Consider the following 26,582-nt stretch of genomic DNA (forward strand, 5'->3'; position numbering starts at 1 on the left):
TGGTCCCACAGCGAATCTGAGAGTTGGTCTCTTGGGGTTATTACTGCCCCCATTTTATAAGGCAGAAAACGGAGACTCTCAGGGGCCAAGTGGTAGATAACCGAGACCCATCTCTCAGAGGTGTTTCATCCCGACATTTCTATTCTACAACAGTCTTTGTCTCTAAGGAGACATCCCCTCCTCTGGGCATCTTTTCCTCATAATTCTCTCCCAGTTGGGAGAGGGCCCTTTTCCGGCCTTTCCGAGGTCTACCCTGGCGCTTAGCACCTGGGCTGTACTCGTCTTTTGACAAGTCTGTCCCCCTGCTAGACTGCTTGTTGTAGTGCTTTAATTACTTTACTGTATTCTCCTGGATCTAAGAGGTCATCTATTCTGAGACCCAACCCCCCCCCCCCCCCGTTTAATGTATATACCATAAAGAAAGAGAAATGTTGGCAATTAACTATGTCAATTAAGTATGCTATGCCTCCGACTGTAAGATATATTCCACTTTGAGGAACGTTAAAATATGAAAAAATGTGCCTTAGGCTCAATGAACTATAAAAGCAATTACTGCTTTTGAACACATCCTAGGGAAAGAAGATTTTATAAACATCCATATACTAATAAGAACAAAATTCACTAAACACGTACCCTGTGCCAGGAATTGTTCTAAAGTGCTTTTCATCCATGATCTCATATCAGGGGTTGGCAAACTTTTCCTGTAAAGGGACAGAGGTAAATATTTTAGGCTTTGTGAGCCAGACAGTGTCATAGCTACTAACCTCCCATTGTAATGTGAAAGCAGCCACAGAGGATAGTATCAATGTGCATGGCTGAGTTTTAATAAAACTTTATTTACGGACTCTGAAGTTTGAATTTCATACGACTGTCACAAAAATATTTTTTCTTTTGATTTTCCTCCCAACCATTTAAAATATAAAAACCATTCTTAGCTTGTGAATTGTACAAAAAGAAGGTGTAGGCTAGATTTGGCTCATGGGCTGTAGTTTGCTGATCCCTGTCTCCTATGATCTTTACAATAGCCCTACAAGATAGATGTTATTATTATCTTCATTTTATACATGAGACAACTGAGTCTCAGAGAGGTAAAGTAACTTGTCCAAGGACACACAGCTGGTGAGTGGTCAGGCCGGGATTCTAACCCAGGCAGTCTAACTCTGTAACTTGCTTTTAACAAGTCACCCTAAATATGGTAAATATGGTTTACCCTAAATACGGTTGCCTTTCAACATTTTTAGCTTTTTCTCCTGATTACAAAAGTTCCACATTTGTGTTGAAATATTCAAATCATACAGAATTGTAAGAAAGAAAATGAAAGTAACCCCACCCTCCAGAGATAAACACTTGAGGGTCTGTACACAGAGTTCACACAATGCTGACTAGATTTAGAACGTTCTGGACACTGTGACTTTGGATAGGTTGCCTAACCACTCTGGGTCCTTGTCTCCCAAATGAGGGAGCTGGCTGAGATGATGCACTGCCACAAGCCTTCCCTGACCGTGAGATCTGTTTGTAAGGATTGTGCAACAGAAGCTGGTTCTGTCCTAACTGTCTGGGTGTGGAGGGTGAAGTCACCCCTTGCCAGCCCCTTAGGATGGGCCAACTGGCTGCTAAGTCCCTGTGCCCGTGGCTGCCCCAAATCCCAAAAACTGAGTGACTTTGGAAAGGCAGCAGGGATACCAGGGCCTGAGCCAGGGGTTGTAGGAGGCTTGGGCTCCCTCCAGGGCTGGTGCCAGGGACCACTCTGACCACAGAGCAGAGCTCCAGGCAAGCTGGGAGTCAGAGGCCTCAGCCAGAGCTGCCGGGGATGGACTTGCAACAGGCAGGGAGGCCTTAAACAGACTGGGGTTCCTACCTCGGGATGCCTGGGTCCTCCCCTCCATATCTCCATCAGACAGGCCCAGGGTTTGGATCTGCATCTGATGATTACCAGCTGTGTGACCTTGGGCACATTCTCCTCTCTGTTTCCTTGCCTATAACATGGGGATAATAACCAGCTCACGGGATTATTGTTTGGTTCACGAGATGATACCTGTAATGCAGCTGGCACAGGGGTGAGGCTCCATAAATGGCCATTTCTATCCCCTTCTCTCTTCTTACACTTTTCAACAGTACCTTTAAGAAAATTCTTCCACCATGCTACAAATTGTGGACCTACCATGTGCCAGGCACTGTATCTAAGATAGTAGGGTGGGGAGGTGACAGATGAGAGAAACACACCTCCTACCCTTAGCAACTCAGGGAGGGTAAGATAAGGATCTGAGAGATATTTACATAATCAGAAAGTTTGGACAAAGTCCTCCAGGGCCCAGGTGCAGAAGTTGGAGAAACCGAAGAAGGCTTCCTGGGGATGCCACTTTGGGACTTGGAGCCCAGAGGAGATAGCATCCTGGCAGGGGGAGGGGGAGCAGTGTGAGCAAAGGGGTGAGAAAGGATGAGAAACACATGTCCAGGGGTTTGCCTAAATCACAACAGAAGAGTCGGTGAGAGCAGTGGGGGCGGGGCCAGATGGAGGGGTGGAGCCTAGTGGTGGCTTTGGATTTGGTGGGACAGAGGGAGTTAGGAAGCACTGAGCAAAGGCAGGAACTGCCTGCCTTACAGCACTAGGGGGACAGTAAAAGGGCTGTGGATTCTGGAAGAGAACAGGAATGGTGGGAGCCAACTCCCTCTCCTGAGAGCACCACCTCCAGACGTGACTGGTACCAGGCCCTCGATGGATAGCATTTCCAGTTTACAAATGGGGAAATGGAGGGTCAGGAATGTTAAGCCACTTTCCCAAGGTCACAGAGCAGACAGTGAGCTGGGGCCACTTTCTACCTGTCATCTGGGGCATGCCACTCTTTCCAAAGTCGACTCTGAGGGCAGGATTCAGACAGAGATTGTAGGGTAATATCAACCCCGGCTACACTGAGTCTTCCCACAGCCCCTAGGAGTACATGTTCTTATCTCCATCACAGGAAGGAGGGACTGGGGGCTCAGGAGGGAAACGGACTTACTCAAGGCCACACATTAAGGGTGGGAAGTCCAGGCCAGGCGGTCCCACTGCCCCGCCCTGCCTCCAGGTTTATTTCTAAGTACATCTAAAATCAGGAAGAGCCCAGGTCGGATAGGCCAGGTTCTCTCCCCAGAGAAAAAAATCCCCTGATGCTCTTTTGTGCCCTTCTGCCCATCAGGACCACAATTCCAGCCCCTTGCTGCTTCTGCAGTCACCACAGACCAGATTATGCTGGGCCTCTCTTTGGCTCCATCTCCAGCCAGAAGTAGCATCTCTGCTTCCTGGACTGGGGGCCTGGGTGGCTACATCTTTACCACCAGCCCCTCTGACCTGTGCCACTGTGTGTTGATTGGCCTCAAGGAGGGACTTAGCCTGAACTGGACCTCTGTACTAACCACACCTACCTGCATCTTGTGGTGAACTTCTCCCCAGGTTCTGATGCCAGATGCTGAAACACACAGTGGCATGATGATATAAGCATTGCTCTGCTAGGAAGGGAAAAAACAAGAAACTTAGTGAATCATAACAAGAAGGGATGGGTAGGGCCTGGGTTCCTTACATCCATCATCTCTAACTTAGGCCTCAAACCATCCACAAAGTGCACAGTTGTAAACCCATTGTACAGATGCGAGCTTAGAGGCTCAGTGGGGGAAAAGATTCACCTGGGATCACCCAGCAACAAAATGACAGCGTGGGGTTCAAGCTCTGCTCTTTCCAAATAGGGATAGAGAGGAAAACCCCGCAGAGCTCAGCAGACACCTGACTTTAGGGCCAGACTGTGTCACTTAACACTGTAATATTTGTATAAAAAAGTTTTCTTTTTAAAAAATGTGTAGGTATTAAAAACCGCTCTTGGTAAAAAAAAAACAAAACTTGGATCAAGTTCGCATGCTGTGAAAAGTCAGCAGCTGTAACATTTTATGATTCAACGCATAAAATATGTTGAGTTCCTCAGATGAATAAGTAGTATAAACAAAGAAGTTTTTTCTTTCTTAAAAAAGATACAGGGAGGGCGTTGCCATTATCTGAGGACCTCTTTGCTGCCCTCAGCCAATGTTCATCTGAAGGTAGAAAACGCCCTTTACAAGAAAAAAGCACTTAGCCTTTTACTTTTCTAGAATTTAGGCAGAAAGTTTGAGCATGTGAGAACACCGAAGCTAAGCGAGGCAAATGCAGAAGTTGCCTCTGGTGATACAATCCACAGACCAACCACCCAGGGTGGCAGTGAAACGCCCCCCTCCCCCGGAGGAGAGGCTAAGAAACCACAGAATGTTCCTGATTCGGCACCCCAGCACGGTGGTGCAATATTTATGTTTGTGTACCTAGCGCTGTTGGTGCTGCTGCAGAGGGGCTCCGCCGCCCAGGGGGGCGTCACTAGAGCCCAGGACGAGGGTGACCGCGTGGGGTTTTCCCAAACGTTTGTCCAGGTCCTGGAAATCCTCTTAAAAGCACTGTAGGATTGGATTTCGAGTTCGGCCCATATTGATGGTGAGAAGCAGAGCGTGGGGGCTGCGCCCGGCCCCTGTTCCCCTTTGCAGCCCCCGAGCCCAGCGCTTAGTAGGCGCTCAATCAGTACATATTTGGGGCATAAAGAGATGGAGCCGCTCAGTCTTAGGCAAATGTAGCCAGAAACGTGTCTGGCGGCCCCTCGTGGGGCGCTGTCGAGCCGCGATGGGGGTCGCTTCCCTAAACCCCGAACTCCGCAATCCACAACCGCACCTTGCGACCCCTCACCCTGATTTCAGCCCCCTGACTTGCGCTCCATTGGCTCACAATCGTCTAGGGACTACACGACTAGGAATGAGATTCTTCCGCTTGGTATTCGATTGGAAGGCGTTTTACTCGTTAAATGTACATTTTAAATAACAGGGAAGTGTGGGGAACGGGAGAATATTTCCCCGAACACCTCCACCCCAACTCAGCCCGGTAGTTCTGGGACGGATTTGTCTTCAGCCCTCATTTCAGGCGCCTCGCTGTTGCCCCACCCCCAGCAGTGTGATACTGGGCAAGTAAATCGCTTCTCCTTGGGAACCTGTTTCCTCGCCAACTGGGTACGAGGCAATGGGCGAAAGGGGCCCACGTGTATGCAAAAACAAAGGAAACCCCTTTCCGCTCCGGTGGGCGGCGGAGGGGGCGCTGGGAAGCGACACGGTGGAGGGGGAGGGGAGGCGGAGGCCGGTGGCAAACGGCCGGATCTCCCTGCCGTTCGCACCCGGGAGGTCAGTCCTCGCCTGGCACAGTGCCCGTCCCCTCCCCTCCCCGCTGGGCCCGGAGAGCGGCGCGGGGCAGGTCCCCGGGGACGCGCCAGGCGCAGGCCGGATGGCCTGGCGGGGCCCTGAGCCGGAGCCAGAGCGCAGCCAGCGGACCCCACTCGGAGGCCGATGACGTCTTTGCCTTTGGCTCCTCCGGCGCCAAGCCCGGCAGGGCGGGTGACGTCACCGCACCGGTCACGTGATCTCTATTCAAACAAACAAACCCCCTCCCCCTGAGCGGGCGAGACCCGCCCCTCCCCGCCCCGCCTCGCCTGCCAGCCGAGAGGCCACATATAAACGCGCTCACCCGGGTCGGGCTCGCTGTGAAGGACGTCGGGGCTGTAGGGACTAGGCGGGCCGGAGGAGCAGTCGGGAGAGCAGCAAGGAAACCGAGGCGGTCTAGAGTCCCGCACGACGACCCCTCGCTCAGTCCAAAGGCAGTTTGGGGTTTGGCGCAAAGAAAACCGGGGTCGGGCTTTTCCTCGAAAGCCATCGCTCTACTTTTGGCTTCCCAGGACAAAGAGCACAGGAGGACTTGCACGCTGGGGGCGCTGGGGCCGGCCATGGTCATGGAAGTGGGCTCCCTGGACGCCGGAGGCCTGCGGACGCTGCTGCGGGAGCGCGCGGCGCAGTGCTTGCTGTTGGACTGTCGTTCCTTCTTCGCTTTCAACGCCGGCCACGTCGTCGGCTCGGTCAACGTGCGCTTCAGCACCATTGTGCGGCGCCGGGCCAAGGGCGCCATGGGCCTGGAGCACATCGTGCCCAACGCCGAGCTGCGCGGCCGCCTGCTGGCCGGCGCCTACCAAGCCGTGGTGCTGCTGGACGAGCGCAGCGCCGCCCTGGACTGCGCCAAGCGCGACGGCACCCTGGCTCTGGCCGCCGGAGCGCTCTGCCGCGAGGCGCGCGGTGCGCAAATCTTCTTGCTCAAAGGTACGCCGTCGGGGGTGCTCAGGGGCGGGCCGCACGCCCCCTGCCGCCTTGCCCGGGGACCCCTGGCCCTCAGCTCCTGGGGGGCTGCCCCACCTGGAGCGCTTGGACGCCTGAGTCGCATTGTGGGAACTTGTTGACTTTGTTTGGCACTAGGAACAAAAGACTCGCCTGGGCCTCTCTGGGATAAACTTACAGCCCTATTGGATGGGGGAGTTGTATGAAGGTGCCCTGTCTCGGCGGTACTAACAGAAAAAAATGTCTCTTTTTATTCCCAGGAGGATATGAAGCTTTTTCTGCTTCCTGCCCGGAGCTGTGCAGCAAACAGTCGACCCCCATGGGGCTCAGCCTTCCCCTGAGTACTACCGTCCCCGACAGCGCCGAATCCGGGTGCAGTTCCTGCAGCACCCCACTCTATGACCAGGTTAGTAGGGAGGAGCCGTGCCCGAGGGGAGAAGGAACAGCTGGCAAAGGTGGAAGAGCAGTGCTAGTGAGAATATAGAAGGCGACAAGCAGCTCTATTTATAACAGGGGACACGGGGATATTATTTATCCCATGGTTAAGTGGTATGATGGAGCTGGGTCTCTAATTGTTGGCACTACAGAAATGAACTTGTTGGCCCTGCCTAGGCAAATGGGTTTAGTCCCCTATTTATTTATACTCTAACAGCGTGCTACAAAGTTCACCCAGTGTTGAAACTGACTTTTCCAGCAGGGAGTTTTTGTGGGTGTGGGCACCAGCAGTGACATTGAATAAAGCTTGACAAGTGTTGTATATTTCTGGATTTCAGGGTGGCCCAGTGGAGATCCTGCCTTTTTTGTACCTGGGCAGTGCCTATCATGCTTCTCGCAAGGATATGCTGGATGCCTTGGGCATCACTGCCTTGATCAACGTCTCAGCCAACTGTCCCAACCATTTTGAGGGTCACTACCAGTACAAGAGCATCCCTGTGGAGGACAGCCACAAGGCGGACATCAGCTCCTGGTTCAACGAGGCAATTGACTTCATAGGTAAATGGAACAGATGCCTGGGACTTCTGCCTCACTCCTTCCGTTTTAGTCACTGAGCTTAAACTCTATGGCAAGAACCCGAGTGACATACTTTTAAGCTTTCCTCTAGACGTTAGTGTCAGTCTGGTGTGGGTAGCATCTCTGAGAAATATAGATTCGATGTCCCATTTTATAGATTAGCAAACTGGATCTCAGGATGTTGATTTGTGCAATAGCAATCTGCTTAGTGGTGATGCCTGGTCTGGGTTTAAATGTCCTGCTGTTCTTTTCCACACTGCCTCCACAAACAGTGTCCGTGTGATGGCATGAGGCGATATTGACCATCTCTGGACAGGACACACATGACATTCCTTAGACACCCTATTCCTGGGGTTGGGGTTGTTCTCCTGGGCTCTCAAGTAACCGACTGCACTTTGTTTTCCAGATTCCATCAAGAACGCTGGCGGAAGGGTGTTTGTCCACTGCCAGGCGGGCATTTCCCGATCAGCCACCATCTGCCTCGCTTACCTCATGAGGACTAACCGAGTCAAGCTGGATGAGGCCTTTGAGTTTGTGAAGCAGAGGAGGAGCATCATCTCCCCCAACTTCAGCTTCATGGGCCAGCTGCTGCAGTTTGAGTCCCAGGTCCTGGCCCCGCACTGCTCGGCAGAGGCGGGGAGTCCCGCCATGGCTGTGCTCGACTGCGGCACTTCCACCACCACCGTCTTCAACTTCCCGGTCTCCATCCCCGTCCACCCCACGAACAGTGCATTGAGCTACCTTCAGAGCCCCATTACAACTTCTCCCAGCTGCTGAAAGGCCACAGGAGGTGATCCTCCCAACCCAGCAGGACTCCAGGCTCCTTCCTGAAAGGGGAAATGCAGTAACTCCAGGGAAGGGAGCTTGTGAGGGCTGGTCCTTATTTATTTAATTTCACCCGAGTTCCACTGGGTTCCTGAGTGGTCGTAGTGATGACTTAGCACCAAGACGTTTGCTGAACTCAGCAGGTTTCGGGACCAACATACAGTGGGTACATAAAGTCCCTATGACAAAATGGGGCAGAAGAGAGAGGACTCAGCGTGTGAGTCGATTTCTTTTTGCTTGTCCCTGTTTTCTGAAGACACTTTCATGCTTGACATACCTACCAGTATTACCATTCCCGACGACACATATACATATGAGAATATACCTTATTTTATTTATTTTTGTGTAGGTGGTCCACCTTCACAAATGTCAGTGTCTACTCCTAGAAGAACCAAATACCTCAATTTTCTGTTGTGAGTACTGTAATATCCTGTAAATACAGCCCAAGCAGGTTTGTTTTCAGCACTGATGGAAAGCACCAGTGTTGGTTTTGTTTTGTTTTGTTTTTAAGTTGCCAACAGTTGTATGTTTGCTGATTATTTATGACCTGAAATAATATATTTCTTCTTCTAAGAAGACATTTTGTTACGTAAGGATGACTTTTTTATACAACAGAATAAATTATGGCCTTTCTATTGAAAACTTGATGCTTTATTTCTTGGGCAGCCCCACTGATCCCTCTCCCACCACTGAAATAGGGGAGAACAGGGTCTTCCAGAATGTGTGTTGGCATCTGATCCCATACTCTTCGGTGGCCCCTCAGTCCCACAAGATGGCTGGGTTGCAAGGATGGTAGAGAAGTGTGATCAATCATAAAAAAACAAACAAAAAAACATAGGTGCTGGAGCTGAGCTCTTGGTATTGGATTCAAGTGTCCACCTATGTATCTTCCCATCATGTCTCCCTCAAGTGTCCCCAGAGCCAAAACTAGGAAGTAGCCATTGACTTGGTTGCTTTTTCCATTTAATAACTTCCCCAGGATACCATAAAAAGCCTCCCTCCCCTCTCTGATCTCTGCTGAAGGGACGAGGATGATAGTTTTTCAACACATTTGCTATAAATGTGTTTCTACTATGTGCAAGGCAGGGTGTGCTGACTGACCCTAGAACAACTCAGCAAGATCTGCAAATGGAGATGGTGAGACCCAACATAGCTAAGTGGCACAAGTCGGGGAATTGGGCCCTACATCTGTTTTGTTTCCTAATTCTATGTGCTTTGTGCTTTATCTCTTGCTTCTCATGTGTGCTTTTTTTTTTTTTTGCCTTTGAAAAGACCTTTATTTTTTGTGAAAAGAATACCAAGCACTATAAGCAAATACAGTGTAGACCAGTCACCAGAAATCCCCGCCCCCAACCTGACCATTATTGTTTCGGAGCACATCCCCTAGGCACCTCTGCACACGTACCCATCATTTTTGGTGGCCGCCTCCTTCCGGTCACTTGCTGCCCTGCTTTCATAATTTTGTTGAAGAAGATAGACAATTAAATCTGACTTGCTCTAGGGCAATAGTCTCGATCTTCACTCTGTCTTGCCAAACAGGCCAATGCAGAGAAGGTATAATTAACTACCAACCCATAATCCAGTCTTTAATGTTGAACTAAATAACAGTGACGCTCCTGGGTTGCTGGCCCCTTAGCCCCTGCACTCCTTTACTTGTTTCTGGACAAAGTGCTGTAGGAAGCAGAAAAGCGAAAATCTTACTTTACTTTTCTAGGGGTGCTCTGAGTAGTGGTCCTGGTCCAGCCCCATCATTCAAGGCCTTGACCTTTCTGCACTGGTGCACCACCTGACTCCCAGGGCCTGAAAGATCCCTGTGTTCCATGTTCTAAGAACTTACCCCGGGCTGGCAAATTCATTTCCTCGGCCAGGCTTCCAATGACAAGTGTGTTCACGCCTTTCAAAACAAACCATACCCAGTGTTTTTATCAAACCCTAGAAATCTACTCTTGCAAATATCTCCCTTCGTGGAAATGTACCAGCGACTTCGGGTCCGTGGCAGATGCCATGGCTGACATCCCCGTGGGCTCGGGCCATCACTTTCTGCTTGGCAGGCACTGGCTGGACCAACATTAATCTCCACTGTGATCCACACAGTGGAAAAATACAGTGGCTGCCTAAGGGAGCCGCCAGTGAAAACAATTCACTGACTTCTCCCAGCACAAGCTGCTTAACCTCCTGCCAGCCCTGGAGAGCCAGGGTGATAACCCCTCCTCCCCATGCATCCGATTCCTGGTCTCAGGCCCTCCAGAAGATGTCAGTTTTGGCCTGAGACTGCTTTTCTTAGGAAGGAAAAAAAGTGCCTAAGATGAGAAGAAAGATGCTTAAGCTATTAAAATGTTGTTTCTCAGCTGGGAGATTGACATAGGGACAACTCGATCATTTAATACTGAGAATGTAATAACAGCTGTCAATTTTAGAGTTAGCGCCCTGTGCCAGCCACTGTGCTAAGTGCTTTCCAGATGCTCCAATTTAACTTTTAAAGCAACATCCATTTTACAGAGGAGGAAACTGAGGCTCAGAGAGGTGAAGCGACAACCCTCTAATTGTAGCTCAAGGTCATACAGCAAGTAAACGGCACTGCAAAGTTGGGAACAAGGGTCTGTAAGAAGACTGGGGAAGAAAGCCCTAGTTCAGTCCAAAAGACAGCTCGTGGGAGTGAGGAAAAGATGAGCTTTGTAGCTAACCAGACGTCAGCATGGTTTTACCCCATAATATCAAAGTGGAAAAGCCATTTATCCCTTTGGGCCTCGGTTTCCTCATCTGTAAAATGAAGATAATAAAACCTACTTCACTTGAGGAGGAAAGGTGCTCATGAATGTAGAAGTGCCTGGCATGTTGTGGGCACTGGAGAAACATTCAGGTCTCTTTCCCCTCTCCTAATGACCTCTAGCGGTTCTTGGGTCTCAGTTTTCCCACCCATAAAATGACCACCTTGCAGTGGATCTAATGGGTAAGCTTCCTCCCAGCCCTCTAATTCTAGTACGTAGAATACGCATCAATGCATACTTTATGCTTTTTGGTGGTTTCCAGACACCCATTATTCCATTAGGAGACTACCAACCCCAAGTGCTTCCACTGCATCCTGTCTTTTCCTTGGAATTTTGCAAATCGCAGCTAATTGGCCTTGAACTTGCAGCCTCCGGCCTCCATTTCCCTCCCTCCCTCCCTCCCCTGGCCCCTGGTGGATGACGTCATTGCGTGTACCCCTTTAAGATTATATAAATCTGTGATCCTACAGTAGCCTCCATCCCCATGGAAACGCGGAGGAGTTTCCCTTTTGTGAGGAAAGCTGTCATGTCACTTCCTGCTGCTGACAAATCAGTTTAGGAGATTAACATAAAGGGGGGTGCGGGGTGCGGGAGGCGGCCTCTGAGAACTGCAGGCTCGGTGGTTTCTGGTTGCCATACACAGAGGCAAACAAAGCCGAGGTCGCGCGGGCCGAGCTCAGGTTTCCCACACCTCAACGGGTGACCCAGGTCACCCGGGGCTATTTTTCTCCGCAGGCTGCATTCTGGGGAGCAGGTGGGAGGGCTGACCACTTATGGAGACTTTCCTGGGGCCCTGCAGGGCAAACCTGTTGGAGAACAGCCTCTGGGTCCAGCCAAGCCTCTGCTCCCCTTTATCGGCTCAGGAGGTGTCCTCATCCTTCGGCGAACAAAGGGTATGCCGGTTGCTAGCGCCACAGTGCACCCAACTGTGCTCTGCTAAGGGAAATACGGTAGAACCACCTTTTTCTTGACTGTGGCTTTTTAGGCTAAGCAGCAGTCCATTCATTCGTTCGTTCATTCATTCAACAAATATTTATTGACTCTCTATAGGCCCAGGGATGCTTTGGTGTTAGACAAAGTTCCTATTCTTTTTTTTTTTTTTTACGTTTTTTTCAAAGTTTCTATTCTCAAGTAGCTAACAATGGTGCTGTTGGCGTGTGTAAATAAATAATTAAGAAAGAAGATAAGAATGAAGACTCTGAAGGTGAGATATTAAAGGGGGGGGGTCCTTTAGATTTTGGTGATCAGGGAGGCCTCTCTGATGGGGTGACTGGAGAAGCTAAGACCTGAGTGATACAGCCCAGTTGCCTATTTGAGAGGTAAGCTGGGAAGAGGGTTCCAGGCCAGGAGGGCACTAAAGACTTGACGTTTGAGAGGGATCTTTGTGGACTGGTAGAGCACTTGACTTGGAGCCAGCTAGACCTGAGTTCAAGATCTGCTTCTGCCACTTGTTAGCTCTGTGACTTACTGTGGGTAAGTTACCAAATTCTAAGCCTCAGTTTCCCCATCTGTAATATGGGCCAATAACCTCTGACCTTCAAAGGCTTTTTAAGAATTAAATGAAAGGCCTCTGGGCTCATCGGAGAGGCTTGGGAAAGGCTCATTGTCCGCATTATGCCACCTGAGCAGCAGCGCGCCTCCCCAGAGTGTCCTGGTGAAAGGAAACAGGGAGAAGTGAGTTGTCTTGCCCCATCTCTGGGCCCCAGGACTTATCCCAAGGGTTAGGGAGCAGCAGGTACTTACATATGTCTTCTTTTAAAGGAGTGAGTGACTATCCCCTAGAAAGTCCTCAGTAGATGTTCGAATAATACCACCAAAATTCTGGGACTTTGTTCCAAATGCCTCAACAAGTAATAACTGTATGCCCTTGGGTAGATTACTTCTCCACTCAAAGCCTCAGTTTTCATATCTCTAAAAAGGGAGTGATGAAAGTATTTGCTTTACATGGTAGTCGTTAATATTAAATGAAATAACGTACACAAAATATTTTGCACAGTACTCAACACACAATAAACAATAAGTGTTAACCATTTTACCCATAATTATTATCATCACCACTACCACCATCATCATCATAAAGGAAAGATTTTAGAAAGGAAACAAATTTTAATCTTTACCCCAGACCTCTCCCCTAACTGCGGACTTGTATATCCAATAACCTCCTTGACATATCTGTGTCTTTATCAAATAGACTTCCAAATTTGGCAATTCCAAAAATAAACCTTTGATTTACCCTCAAACCAGCTCCATCTGTGCTCTTCCCATCTTGGTTAATGGCAACCTCATTCTTCCCTTAGCTCAGGTCAAAAACTATGGAGCCATCCTTGACTCCTCTCATTTTCTCATAACCTGTATTTGATTCATCAGCAAATTGAGACAGGTCCATTTTCAAAACATAACCATTTTCAAAATAGACCCACTTCTCATCACTTCCAAAACCTCCTCTCTGGTCCAGCCACCATCAGAAGTTGCCTATGTTACCGCAGTAGCCTCAGGGCTGTTCTTGTTTCTGCACTGTCCCTCTCAGTCTATTGGCCACCAAAAGCCAAAGCTACCCTTTTAGTGTTGCCTATAGTACACACCTTTGATGACAAATTCAGCTCTTGCTCCCCTACAAATATTTTAATTTACTTTCATTATTGAAAAATGTTTTCACTGGGCAAAGAATTCCAGTTTCAAACTTATTTCTTCAATCATTTTGAAGACATTGTCTTCTCAATTTTGTAGTGTCTTTTGAGAAGTCAGCTTACTTAGTGTTGTCCCTCTGAGGGTAATCTGTCTTTTTTCCCTGGTTGCTTTGGATTTTCTCTTTCTCTCTCTCTCTCTTTTTTAAAAATTAATTTATTTAAAAAAATTTTTTAAACATCTTTATTGGAGAATAATTGCTTTACAATCTTTTTTTTAAGCAGTTTTATTATAATGTCTCTGTAGTTTTCTTCCTATTTACCTTGCTTAAGATTTGTGCTTTTTTCAAATCTGTGGCTTGATGTCTTTCATTAGTCTTGGAAAATTCTGTTATTATTTCTCCATTTTGATACTTTCACGTATAAAACATAGCTATTTTAATGTCTGTGACCAATAACTATATAGATTCTCTTGTGTTTATATCTGTTGCCTATGGTTTCTTTTGATATTTGTAAAATCATGTTTTATTCCCTCATATGCCTGGTTATTTTGATTGAGTGACAGGCACTGTGTATGAAAAACTTTAGAGATTATTTAAGGCAGTTTTACCCTCTTCTCAAGAGGGTTTACTTTGTTCTAGGTGGCTTGGAGGTCTAGGAATCCCAGATCACCTTAACCCAAACAGAGACAGAGATGGCTTGAGAGGACTTGAAGCTGGGCTTTAGACCCTGTGATGACTGCTACAGTCTTCTTCTAAAGATGTATTCTTTAGTAGTTGCAACTAAAAGTTTCGGGGTTTTCCAAGCCCCCCAGCCTGTATTACTTTTTGGGGTAATATACGAGAAAGCCTAGGCGTATACCAGATTCCTTCCTGGTGTGCCCTGAACTCTAATATTTGTCCCATTATACTCATGAGTCAGTTAAAACCTCTGCTCAAGTTGTTAGCCGTTCAGCTTCTCATTTCAGAATTGGCAGATAGCCCTTCGGGGAAAAGAGGCACCCAATGCTATGCTCATCCCTCTGGGTTTTCCTCTTCCAGCTCTTGATCCCACAGTTCCTCACTGCCCTTTTACCGCTTGAATGTCTTCAAACTGAAATGTTTAAAAGTATTTTGTCCAACTTTTCTAGTCCTCAGCAGTAGAGTGGTTCTGGACGATGTGGTCTGCCATGACTGGAAGGGAGTTATTTAGACTTTTAAAAACCCAGAGTGAAACTTCTAACACATGAGGTTTCTTTTTCTCCTCTACCCCTACCCTCCATGGCACCCACCTCACTCATAATAAAAGGCCAAGTCTTTACAAAGGCTACAAAACCTGACATCACTTGTCTGGCTGATACATCTCTGACCACATCTTCTGCCACTCTTCCCCTTCACTCATCTCTTCCTAGCATAGGCAGAGTTCACTTTTGCTTCAGGGACCCGTTCTCTTCCCTCCGCCCAGACCAATCTCCCTTTAGATCCCTGCGTCTGGCTTCCTCATTTCCTTCAGCCCTCAGTTCAAAAGTCATCTCTTCAATGGGCCACTTCCTGACCACCACCCCACTTAAACTAGAACCACCCTGCCCCAACCCTGGGCACCCCATATCCCTTTCTCTGCTTCACTTCTCAACAGAGCACTTATCACTGCCTAACACTTACTTATTTGCGTGTGGTCTATTTCCCCACTAGAACGGAAGGCCTTGAGGGCAAGGACCTTGTCTGTCTTGTTCACTGTGGGATCTCCTGCCCTTAGAACAGTGCCTGGCATGTAGTGAGCACTCTGTAAATGTGATGCATAAATGAGAGAACTCTGAAGGCTCTGGACAATTCCTCTCCTTTCTGGGTGGGTCCTGGGCTCCAGCTAGGGGGAAGTGATTCTTTTCTGCTCAGCCAACCTCTTTCCCTTCCACATGAGGCAATTTCCCTTGGAGAATTTCCAGTAACACACAGTGGTGTGCAAATGAAATAAAACATATAAAAGCACTTTGTAATCAGGAAATAACATGATGGTCCTGGCTATCCAAAACCTGCTTATCCTGGGGCTCCGTTCTTGGGATCAGGGCTGTGACTCTGGAAGGACAACAGTGGGAAAAGCTCGTCGGGGGCTCCATTCTGAGCCCCATCCTCCCACATTTTCCCCCGCCTTTCCTCCCTCCCATCCAAAGAGAATTCCCCATGGCGTGTGCCTCTAATTAGGAGCATGGGGCAGTGGGTGATTCATGGGGAAGTCTGTAGGGCTGCTTGGGGCTTATGACTCACAGCTTCTCATCTAGCAGGAGGGTTAGATCTCTATACTGAATCTCCTGGAAATGTCCTTTGTCGAGGGCTCCAGTGACCACTGGGGATTCTCCCCCACAGAGCTCTCAACAGCACCTTCCTGGCACTTGTCACTCTGTTTAGTTGTCTGTCTGTTGCTCAATAAGTACATATGGAAGGAACAAAGAAAGGGAGGCCAGCAGTGAGAGCAGGAGGGAGGGGAGGAGGGGAAGAGGACGTCCGACTCCCTGACCAGACTGTGAGCCACTAAGGGCAGGATCGTGCCCTTTTCTGTGTCCCAACGTAAGGCTTGGCTTCTAGTTGGGGAAGTAATGGTTGAGTGAATGAAGGAATATTTGGGAGTCTTGAGGGGCCTCATTCTAGGATATTGCCAGCCTGATAGAGCCTCGTGGCAGTGGCAGGTGGGGGGCTGGGGCTTGGTATTTATTGTGGATGACACTGTAGAGGCTAAGGCAGATGGTCCTGGTTGACATAAAAGCAGTCCAGTCATAAAAGCAGCCCCTTCTGAGCTCTAACTGGTGCCAGGCCCTGCACTGGACACTGGACGGACAGGAATGGACAAGATACGATTCCTGACCTTGGGCTCTCCCAGCAAATGGTGGAGACTGATGTCTTGACCCAGAATTTTAGTGCAGTGGTCTGGGAGCTGGTGGCAAGGTGTGGACTGGACAAGGAAGTGGGGCGATGCAGGGAGGAGTGGACAGAGGGGAGGAAAAAGAAGAAAAGACTTTCTGCAGGGGGTGACTCTTGAGCCCTGGAATTCTGGGGACATGGCACAGAAAGGACTCCTGTCCTCAGGGGGATGAAGAATGGTCTGAAGCCAATTTATTGTTGTTTACTAGATTTTATGGAAAGAAGAAGTACCCTAGGACTTGTCCCAGGCCCAAACTACTTGCCCTAGAAGTGAATTCTCAAGAGTCCTCACGAGGGTCCGCACGACTGTCCTGCTCTTACGCAAAGTGGACCAGAGCCCCGCGCCCCCTGTGGTGGGCATCTAAAAGAGTGGGCTCTGTGGGGCACTGAGTGAGGCCAAGGACATGACCCTCAAGGAAGAAAGACTGAAAAGCACTAGCTTGGACCCTGGCTTCCTCTCCATATTCTCACTGGATGAATTCTTTAGGCTGTTCTCATCATGGACCCGAAAACTGCAGAGAGTACAGTGTCCCAAGAAGATGAGATAACACGATTATGACTACCTTGTCCCTACGGCCCAGAGTCAGCCATTCAGGCTCCCACTCACATTGACTTTGGACATGACAGGGCACAGCATTCAACCCTGGTTATTCTACTATGAGCTGCTTCTCTGGTTTGAAGGGCCCTGCAGCCCTTGAAGAGGCAAGACCTGAGTTTCACTCGGGCCATTGCTCATCCTACTATAAGTTCTATGAGAGACTGGGGACAACTTTATTTCTGATATCTCTGGCCAGAGCTAGTGCCCAATATAGCCATGATAGCTCAGGGTCAGAGAAGAAAGATAAAGGAAGTCTTGTTTATTGAGCTCCTACTATGACTATTGCTTTCCGTATGTGGTTTATTTAATGCTCTCATCTGGCCTCTTCATCAGGGCTTATTATTATTGCCATGTCACAAGGAGTAGTAACTGAGGCCTGGAAAAGTAGAGGATTTGCTTAGAGCCACAAGTTGGGCTGAACTCAGTGTCCAAGGCCCAAGTCCGGCCTTGCACCAAGCAAGATAAGGGTGAGCCCTGCCCTCATTCTGGGGCCCACCATCGCTCTTTAAGTTTGGAGAAGGCGGAAAGTACTGATGATGACTACTAGATGAGGCTCCCCGTGCCCCCAGGGCTCCTGGGAAGGGGCTTTATGTATCCTTGTATCCTCAGCGCTTTCAGTAAATACACAGACCATGATTAAACTGTCTAGGACATAGATAGCTGGTTGCCACTAGTATTTGGTTTTCCTTTCTTCTTTAGTAATAGATTTTTAGTTAGGTATGTGTCTTACAGTTCCCTCCCTCGCAGCCAGGTGTGGCCATTTGGATAAGTCAGGCCTAAGGTGTGTGCAACTTCCAGAGAGTGTCATTAAAGAGAAGGGGATTTCTTTTCTTCCCCCTTTCCTTCTTCTTGTTGTCTGGAATACTGGTGTGATGGCTGGAGCTGAGGCAGCTATTTAAAACCATGAAGCAATACTAGGAATGATGGCAGAGCAGCAAGATAGAAGGAGTCTTGGTCCCTGAGGACTGTTGGGAGATAATTCTCTGTGGCATTTTTACAACTTTTGTGACATCTTTTAAATGAAATTATTTCTTTTCAAGAGTTGTTTTAAGGCAAATAGCCTGGGGAAACTAAGATCGCGTCTTCTGGAACAGAGAACAGATTTGTTTCCTGAGCAGGATAATAGAGATAATGTTATTTTCCAGGGCAAATGTTGGCTAGATTTGCTAGCAGCCTCTTAGAAGATTAGGATTTTCCTAAACCCAGTGTGCCTTAGCTCTGACACAAACCCACTGTGTGCACAGCATCCACCTGGGCCTACTGCACTGGCCCCATGGAACTTGGGGGGCAAGGGGAACCAGTGCAAATATGAACCTCATGCTGCCCGCTGTGCTGTAATAAAGTCCCTTGTCCTGTGTCTTCTGCAAGCATCTATGAAACTGTGGTCAGCTTACTTGTGAGTTTGCAAGTAGGAAGGAATTCTCAGGCCTTCATGCTTCTGACAAGGATTTCATGGAGCACAGCAATAAGCCCTGGTGGGATTTTTCCCCCCTTTTTTCTAACTTTATTGAGATACATTTTACCTCAATAAACACCTATTTTAACCTTATGATGTAATGATTTTTGACAAATCTATATCGTTTTATGTGTATATTCAAATTTTAACAAATGTATGCAGAATGTATTATACCTACCAACACAGCCAAACTATAGAGCATATCCATCATCAAAAATTCCCTCATGCTTCTTCCCGATCAATCCCTACCTAGGGACATGCTTTCTGTCACCATAGATTAAAATTGTGATTTCTGGATTTCCTATAAATGGAGTCATGTTGTATTCTTTCTGTTGTGTCTGCATTTTTTCAATCAGCATAATTTTTTTTAGATTAGTCCATGTTGTTGTCTGTATCAGTAATTCAATTTTTCTTAAATAGATTTTATTTTTTAAAGCCGTTTTAAATTCACAGAAAAACTGAGTGGAAAGCACAGAGAGCTCCCATATACCTCCTTCCCCATACGGGCCCAACCTCCCCCACTATCAACGTACAGCCCCATACTGGGACATTTGTAACAGTGATGATACAGCATTATCACCCAAAGTCCACAGCTCACATTAGGGATCACCCTCGGTTTTGTACATTCTACGGGTCTGGATAAATGTATAATGACATATATCCACCATTATAGTATCTTACAGAGTAGTATCACTCCTTTAAAAATCCTGTGTTCTACCTATTCATCCCTCCCCCTACCCCCAACCCTTGTAAACCACTGATCTTTTTACTGTCTCTACAGTTTAACCTTTTCTAGAATGTCATTTTTTTTTTTAAATAAATTTATTTATTTATTTTTGGTTGCGTTGGGTCTTCGTTGCTGCACGCGGGCTTTCTCTAGCTGCCAGAGTGGGGGCTACTCTTTTTTGCGGTGCGCGGGCCTCTCATTGCAGTGGCTTCTCTTGCTGTGGAGCACCGGCTCTAGAGCGCAGGCTCCAGAGTGTAGGCTCAGTAGCTGTGGTGCACGGGCTTAGCTGCTCCGCGGCATGTGGGATCTTCCTGCACCAGGGCTCGAACCCGTATCCCCTGCATTGGCAGGCGGACACTTAACCACGGCACCACCAGGGAAGTCCCTAGAATGTCATTTTTGATTATACAGTATGTAGCTTTTTCAGACTGGCTTCTTTCACTTACTAATAAGCATTTAAATTTCCTTCATGTCTAGATGGTTTAAATCCATTGTCTGATGTACCACCATTTATTTATCCTTTCATCTACTCAGGGACATCTCGGTTGCTTCCAACGTTTGGCAATTATGAATAAATTCATAAACTACAAATATAATGCATTTGTAAATGAATGATAAATATTATTCATAAATAATATTATACATAATTATGAATAAGGCTGATCTACGTTTTATGGAGATAAGCTTTCAGCTTCTTTAGGTGAATAGCAAAGAGAATGACTGTTGGATTTTATTGTAAGAGCATGTTTAGTTTTGTAAGAGACCGACAAATTGTCTTCCAAAGTGGCTGTACCATTGCCTTCCCACCAGAAATGAATGAGAGTTCCTGTTGCTTCATATCCTTGCCAGCATTTGGTATTGTTAGTGTTTTGGTTTTTTTTAAAAAAATAGTTATTTGTTTATTTATTTATTTTTGGCTGTGTCGGGTCTTAGTTGCGGCACTCAGGATCTTGCTTTGCGGTGCTTGGGCTTTTCTCTAGCTGTGGCGCACGAGCTTAGTTGCCCCGCGGCACGTGAGATCTTAGTTCTCCGACCAGGGATGGAACCCGTGTCCCCTGCGTTGGAAGGCAGATTCTTTACCACTGGACCACCAGGGAAGTCCCGGTATTGTTAGTGTTTTGGATTTTGGCCATTCTAATAGGCATGTAGTGGTATTTTGTGTGTTCTTAAAGAATATTTATTTATTTATTTATTTAGGCTGCACTGGGTCTCAGTGGCAGCATGTAGGATCTTTGCTGCGGCATGCATGAGGGATCCAGCTCCCCAACCAGGGATCAAACCCGGGCCCCATGCATTGGGAGCACAGAGTCTCACCCACTGGACCACCAGGGAAGTCCCTTTGTTTTTGTTTTTAATTGAAGTACAGTTGATGTACAGTATTATATAAGTTACAGGTGTACAATAGAGTGATTCACAATTTTTAAGGTTATTCTCCATTTATAGTTATTTAAAAATATCGACTATAGTCCCTGTGTTTTACAATATATCCTTGTAGCTTATTTTGGTAACTTAATTTAACTTGCGATTCCCTAATGACATATGATGTTGGGTATCTTTTCATGTGCTTATTTGCCATCATTTTTTAAAATTAATTAATTAATTTATTTATTTATTTTTGGCTGCATTGGGTCTTCATTGCTGCCCACGGGCTTGTGGCGAGCGGGGGCTACTCTTCATGGCGGTGCGCGGGCTTCTCATCGCGGTGGCTTCTCTTGCTGCGGAGCACAGGCTCTAGGCACGCCAGCTTCAGTAGTTGTGGCGCATGGGTTTAGCTGCTCCGCAGCATGTGGGATCTTCCTGGACCAGGGATCGAACCCGTGACCCCTGCGTTGGCAGACAGATTCTTAACCACTGCGCCACCAGGGAAGTCCCCTATTTGCCATTTTTATATCTATCTTCTTCTGTTCAGGTCTTTTGCCCATTTAAAAGATCAGGTTGTTTTCTTACTGTTGATATTTGAGTATTTTGGATAACAGTCTTTTATCAGTTGTGTCTTTCAGAAATATTTTCTCCCAGTCTGTGGCTTGTCTCTGGTGGGCTTTTTTGTGTGAGAGAAAACTATATTTCTATATTCCTATGTTGTTTAAGCCACTGTTATGCTGGGCTTTTCTTGCACCTGAACTTAATTCTAACTAATACCTGAAGGCATACTTCTGCTTAGACCCTTCCAGGGGCTTCCTATCATATCCGGAATAAAACCCAACTCTTTCCATGGCCTCCATGGACTCAGGTAGTCTGGTCCCTGGCAGAGCAGTTAAGAGCAAGGCCTCTGGAACCAGGGTTCAGGCTAGAGTGGGAGTGGGGTCGGGGGAGCCCAACTGGGACTCGACTTCCTGCCTCAGCGCTCGGGGCTTGTCAAACCCTGGCAGGCAGCTCTCCTTCCTCTGCTTTTCCACAGGACAAGGATGTGGGCTCCACTCCTTGGAGGGCTGTTTCCGGAACACACTCCTCCTGCTTTTTTTTTTTTGCGGTACGCGGGTCTCTCACTGCCGTGGCCTCTCCCGTTGCGGAGCACAGGCTCCGGACGTGCAGGCTCAGCGGCCATGGCTCACGGGCCCAGCCCGTGATGTGGGAAGATGTGGGATCTTCCCAGACCGGGGCACGAACCCGTGTCCCCTGCATCGGCAGGCGGACTCTCAACCACTGCGCCACCAGGGAAGCCCCTCCTCCTGCTTCTGTTTCCCTCCCAGAAAGCAGGCAAGCAGGCCAGGGTGGGATATGGGCAGCAGCACAGGGAGCCCAGTCGGTGTGTCTGCTCTAGCATGTGGCGATGCCCCAGGTGTACCGGCCTCCAGCCCTGGACCCTCTCCAGGCAGAGCACCTTTGCTTCCTGCTCCCACCTTAGACCAGGGCTGTGAGGCTCAGGCTGGGAGGCTGGGCAGGAATCTGGAGGGGATGCCCACAAGTGTCCCCAGGCGTCCTCTCTCTCTGTTGGCCTTGGACTCTCACTGACTTGATGGGAGGCAGATGGGGGGAGATATCAAATCTTGGGAATAGTAGGTAGTTAGAAAATAGCTTGAAAATGCATATTCATCCTTTTTCTTTCTTTCTTTTTTAACCCCGGGTACCAATAGCAAAAAGCAAAAATCTTCTTAGCATTTGCCAGGTGGAGGGGTTGTAGAGAAATCGAAGCAAAGGTATTAAAGATTTGGAAACACTGCCTTAATTAAGAATGTAGAGACAATTGAGTAGTGAAAATAGACGCTTGGTGTGTATGCGTGTGGCTGTTTTGTGTGTGCTGAAGTGTGCATTGAGGTAGGTAGGCAGGGAGGGGGCAGCTGTGTGTCCCTGCTTGTGTGAGCACCACTGAGGCCCTCGTATGACTGTCCAGGTGTGAACGCAGGCGATGTGCTGTCTTGTCTGGATGGAGGGGAAGGACATGCCATGGGGTAGAGGAAGGAACATCTCCGGGTGGCAGGCCAGGTTGGTCCTGGCCTTTTTTGTGTCCGCTGCCCTTGGTCGGCAGGACCAGTAGAGCTCATGGTCATTTAAGGTGCTGGCTGGATCAGGCAGCTCGCTGGGTGGCAGGCCACCTGGGGCCCAGATGGTGCAGGCCTTCCAGGGGGCTGTGGGAGCTATTTTTAGTGGCCTGGGCTGATTCCCAAATCCTGCTATTTCTGGCACTAGAAGATTGCCCTGAAGGATGTGGAAAATTTTCATGTTGAGAATGTCTGGTTTCTCTTTGGCTATGCAAGGGCACAGTAGGGAGACCAGGACAAAGAGCTTGAGGCCTGCGGGTTTCTGGGATAATTCACCAGCACTGAGAGCATGAAATGGCCATTTTCCTACCCTTTGGAGACGAGTATGGACTTTTAAAAACACCAGCGTCATGATGGCTGACCATCCCTGCCGGTTTGCCTAGGGTGTCCTTGTTTGAGCACTGAAAGTCTGGCATCCAGGACACCCTTCAGACCCAGACAAAATGGGACAGTTGGTGACCTGAACTCCATTTCAGCCCCTTTTAGTTCTAGAAGTGAAATTAATAAGAATAAGAAAACCACCTGCATCATCTTCCAGAATGTTCACCATCACCCTATACGGTAGGTACTGTTATCATCTCCATTTTACACATGAGGAAACTGACACACAGAGAGGTGAAGCAACTTGCCCATTGCAGAACAGGGAGCTGAGTAAGGGCGCCAGGGTCTGAATTCTGCTGTTCTGGGGCCTGAGTCCCCCAATTATGTTGCCTGGAAAAAGGATGGTTTTGGACCCAAGAAAACCAGGGTTCAGTCACTTCCTAGCCAGACACTTAACTTGGGATAAATAATATCTATTTGGTCAAGTTGTCATGAGGGTTAATTGAGAGACTGTCATTACAGGAGGCCTGACACTAGTAGGTGCTCGGGAAGTGATGGCTCTGTTCCCCACTGCTTGTCCCTTTCGGGGTGGCAAGACCTGGTCACGTAAATCCGCTGTCTGAGTGGTCCTCAGGCCACCCCTTGCAGGCTGCACAGCGGGGCACCTGGGTAGAGGTGATGGGAGGCAGGTAGGGGGGAGATATCAAATCTTGGGAATAGTAGGTAGTTAGAAAATAGTTTGAAAATGCATATTTTCAAGGGCCCGGGTTCTGCCCTATTTGCCCGAGGCATCCTGGCTGCCTCTGGCCTCCACTTTGCTCAGCCGTCGAATGGGCAACTGAGCCCACCCAGACGGGGCGGGAAGTTTCAGGGAAGCTGGTGCCTCCGTCCCGGCCCGCATGGGAGCCCCGTCCCCAATCAGGTCAGGAACCGGATCACGCCATCAGGGCTGTGGGGCCGGGCGACTGGACGCCGCCGGAGGTGCGGACGTGCGTGCGTGCGCACGTGCGCTAGGCCCAGCACGAGAGGAATGCACCAGCGCCGAGACGCTCTGTTCCTTCCGCAGGCGAGTCAGCGCCCAGCAGGAAGGGTCGCCTCGCGTTCCCAGCCGCCCCCTCCGGGCTGGGGAAGTGGCCAAACAATAGGGCCACCCTTAGTGACCGCACTGGTGTGTGTGTGTGTGTGTGTGTGTGCGTGCGCACTGGGGTGTGTGTGTGTGTGTGTGTGTGTGTGTGTGTGTGTGTGTATCCTGAAGGGGGAGAGCTGGGAGAACAGGGAGAGGACCCCTTACTGGGTTTCCCCAGGCGTCAGGCCCCTGGCTGCATTATCTCATGTAGTTCCCACAGCACCACACCCCCTCCGCCCCAGGAAGGCACTAGCATCCTCACCGTACAGGAAACAGGCGCAGAGAGGGCCACCCACAGCAAACGGAGTTTGTGCATGGCTAAGGGAAGGCCCTGATGGCTTCTGCCATCTTCCAGCAGTGGGCTTGGGGTGGAGGCTGGGTCGAGGGGTGGGAGGAGGCCGAAAAATCTTGCTGCGTGCCCGGTTCTGCAGTTCACAGAAAGCCTGCATGCACACAGCCTTGACAGGAGAACTGAACTCTCTGCACATACCAGAATAAGTCTGTGAGTTCACCAGCATCCCCATTTTACAGGTGGGGCAACAGAGGCTCAGAGGATGTGCCTTCTCCTACTGCCAGCACACATTTGTTAGGATTTGAGCTCCTAAAGAAAGAGAAAGAATCATAATTAATTCTACCTTTCCTATACAGATGGTACCTTAGGGTAACCAAATGGTTGATGAGGGTAAGTTTCTATTTATAGACTTATACCTGCTTTAAAATGTAGGAAAAAATGATAGAATTAGAGAGTCATCACTGGGTAACCCCTAATGGATGAATTGGGCAGCTACAGCTGCTCGCATCACAAAAAGAGAGTGTGAGCCTCCTGATGGAAGGACATGCGGCACCCAGGAAGTAGTCTTGCCCTAAACTCAAACCGGAATCTGATCAGGTCCCTGGATTTGAACAATTTACAGGAGCTACAGGGGACAGAGGAACATGTTAAGTGGCACCTTGGGGAAAGCAGTCAGCCAACTTCAGATGTGAGAGACTCTATAGATATAGACTTCTTCTATAGATATAGACTTTCTTCAACAGATAAATTGCAAGAAGAGAGGGAGAGAAAGAGGGAAACAGAAACAATAACTAAGTAAGTAAATAAATGAATAAATGGAGAGGAAATCAACAGAGTACAGGAGATTTGGACCCATATCAACCTACTGCTAGGTGTAGATCCCATTTGGGATTCTGATCTAAACAAATGATAAAACAAATATACAAACAAAAAACTCCAAACATATGAAAACCACATGTGAAATAAGAAATCCAAATAGATCCCTAAGAATCACGTGGCTGGGGGCTAGTGATCTATTTTGAACTGATGCCCCCAGATGGGATTCTTGAGGTCAGGCAGCTTTGAGATGCCTGACTTAGGGTGAAATGGGAACTGCCCCAGGTCACTGCTTCCTCCCTGCTGGGCACTCCTGGCAGATAGGCACTTGCTGGAGTTTGTGGAAGGAGGGAGAGAGGGAGGAGTAGAGAGAGATCATTTTCTCTTTCCTGGCCTCTGCACTCAGGGTCATCTTTCTAAAGTGCATGCATCTTGGAGGTAGCCAGGATCTGACCTTTTTTTTAACCCAGTGTTTAAAATTAGACCCCTTGAGGCAGGGCCTACTGTGACCCTGCTCCCTGGGAAATGGCGTAAACAGCAAGCTCCAGTTGCTGGGATCTAGAGCTTGTGCCCAAATCAGGCGTGGCCCCGGATGGTGGACATCCACACCTCTGAAGACAGCCCTGCTTAAATCCAGCGGTGGCCCTCAGGACCGGATCACAGTGGTGGGCGCTGGGATGTGAGAACAGCAATCTGTCCTCTTCCCCCGATGGTCCTTCCATTTTAATTACGGGGAAATGGAGTCACCATGAGCCTTGCCCAAGGTCAAAGAGCATTATTATTATTATTAATTCATACATATAAGCTTTAAAAAAAATCTTATTGAAAATGGTTTGCTTTCATTTTAACAGATTAAGTCATGTCCATGGCAAAAGATTCAAAAGTACCCACGTATCTGATGGGTAGTAAGTGACTTCTTTCCACGCCTACCCCGGGTCTCCTAATTCTCCATTCCAGGAACTGATATGATCAGTTTCCCCTGTGTCCTTCAGAGACGGTCTGGCCAGCCTTTCTCAGTGGAGTTTCCTTAATGGCCCACGGGATCATTGTGTGTAAGGAATTAGCCCCTTTCCTCTGCATCCCGAGTGGTACTAGTTATGAACCACCCTCGGATGAACTAAGAATTTTCCCTTATGTCATTTTCCTTGTTCTGTGTCAGATCCTGACCCCCAGCTGGTTAACTAAACAAACTGTTCCATGCTTTTCTTTTGCCCTTACTTTATCTTGGAAATGACACATTGTTAGTATGCAGGGAGCTGCCTCTTTGTTATGGCTGTGTGGTACCCATGGTATGGATGCATGTAATTCATTATTCTGCCTCTTCGGTGGGCATGTAGTTCGTTTCCAGTCTTTTGCTCCTACACATGATGCTTTGGTGTATATTCTCATGCATGTATGTGAGGGCATCTGTGAGGGAAATTCCTAGAGGAACAGGATCTTACTGATCTGTATC

General features: G+C 48.3%; 1 protein-coding gene and 1 long non-coding RNA gene across 3 annotated transcripts in view; one reads left to right on the forward strand and one right to left on the reverse strand.

Moving 5' to 3' along the window:
- Nucleotides 1-5,563: 5,563 nt before the first annotated feature.
- On the forward strand, nt 5,564-8,401 carry DUSP1 (dual specificity phosphatase 1). Its single transcript, XM_060008382.2, has 4 exons — nt 5,564-6,180; nt 6,456-6,601; nt 6,969-7,188; nt 7,613-8,401. The coding sequence occupies exons 1-4, from the start codon at nt 5,814-5,816 to the stop codon at nt 7,981-7,983; spliced, it is 1,104 nt and encodes a 367-aa protein (XP_059864365.1). The 5' UTR covers nt 5,564-5,813; the 3' UTR covers nt 7,984-8,401.
- A 279-nt stretch (nt 8,402-8,680) lies between these two features.
- LOC132423059 (uncharacterized) overlaps nt 8,681-26,582 on the reverse strand; it is a 26,162-nt gene continuing 8,260 nt past the window's right edge. For both annotated transcript variants that reach the window (XR_009518911.1, XR_009518912.1), the window contains 4 exons: nt 24,512-24,622; nt 12,543-12,710; nt 9,437-9,554; nt 8,681-8,807 (listed from right to left, as the gene is read on the reverse strand). This is a non-coding gene — a long non-coding RNA (uncharacterized lncRNA). The remainder of the gene's footprint in view (nt 8,808-9,436; nt 9,555-12,542; nt 12,711-24,511; nt 24,623-26,582) is intronic.

The sequence above is a fragment of the Delphinus delphis genome, chromosome 3 (genome assembly GCF_949987515.2).
Source record: "Delphinus delphis chromosome 3, mDelDel1.2, whole genome shotgun sequence".
NCBI classification, from domain to species: Eukaryota; Metazoa; Chordata; class Mammalia; order Artiodactyla; family Delphinidae; genus Delphinus; species Delphinus delphis.

Bases quoted from the DNA above. Each gene is read 5' to 3' on its own strand.
- DUSP1 (XM_060008382.2), top strand. From the start codon at position 5,814: ATGGTCATGGAAGTGGGCTCCCTGGACGCCGGAGGCCTGCGGACGCTG. The intron at 6,181-6,455 runs GTACGCCGTCGG...TTTTATTCCCAG, and splicing joins GCAAATCTTCTTGCTCAAAG to GAGGATATGAAGCTTTTTCT. The intron at 6,602-6,968 runs GTTAGTAGGGAG...TCTGGATTTCAG, and splicing joins GCACCCCACTCTATGACCAG to GGTGGCCCAGTGGAGATCCT.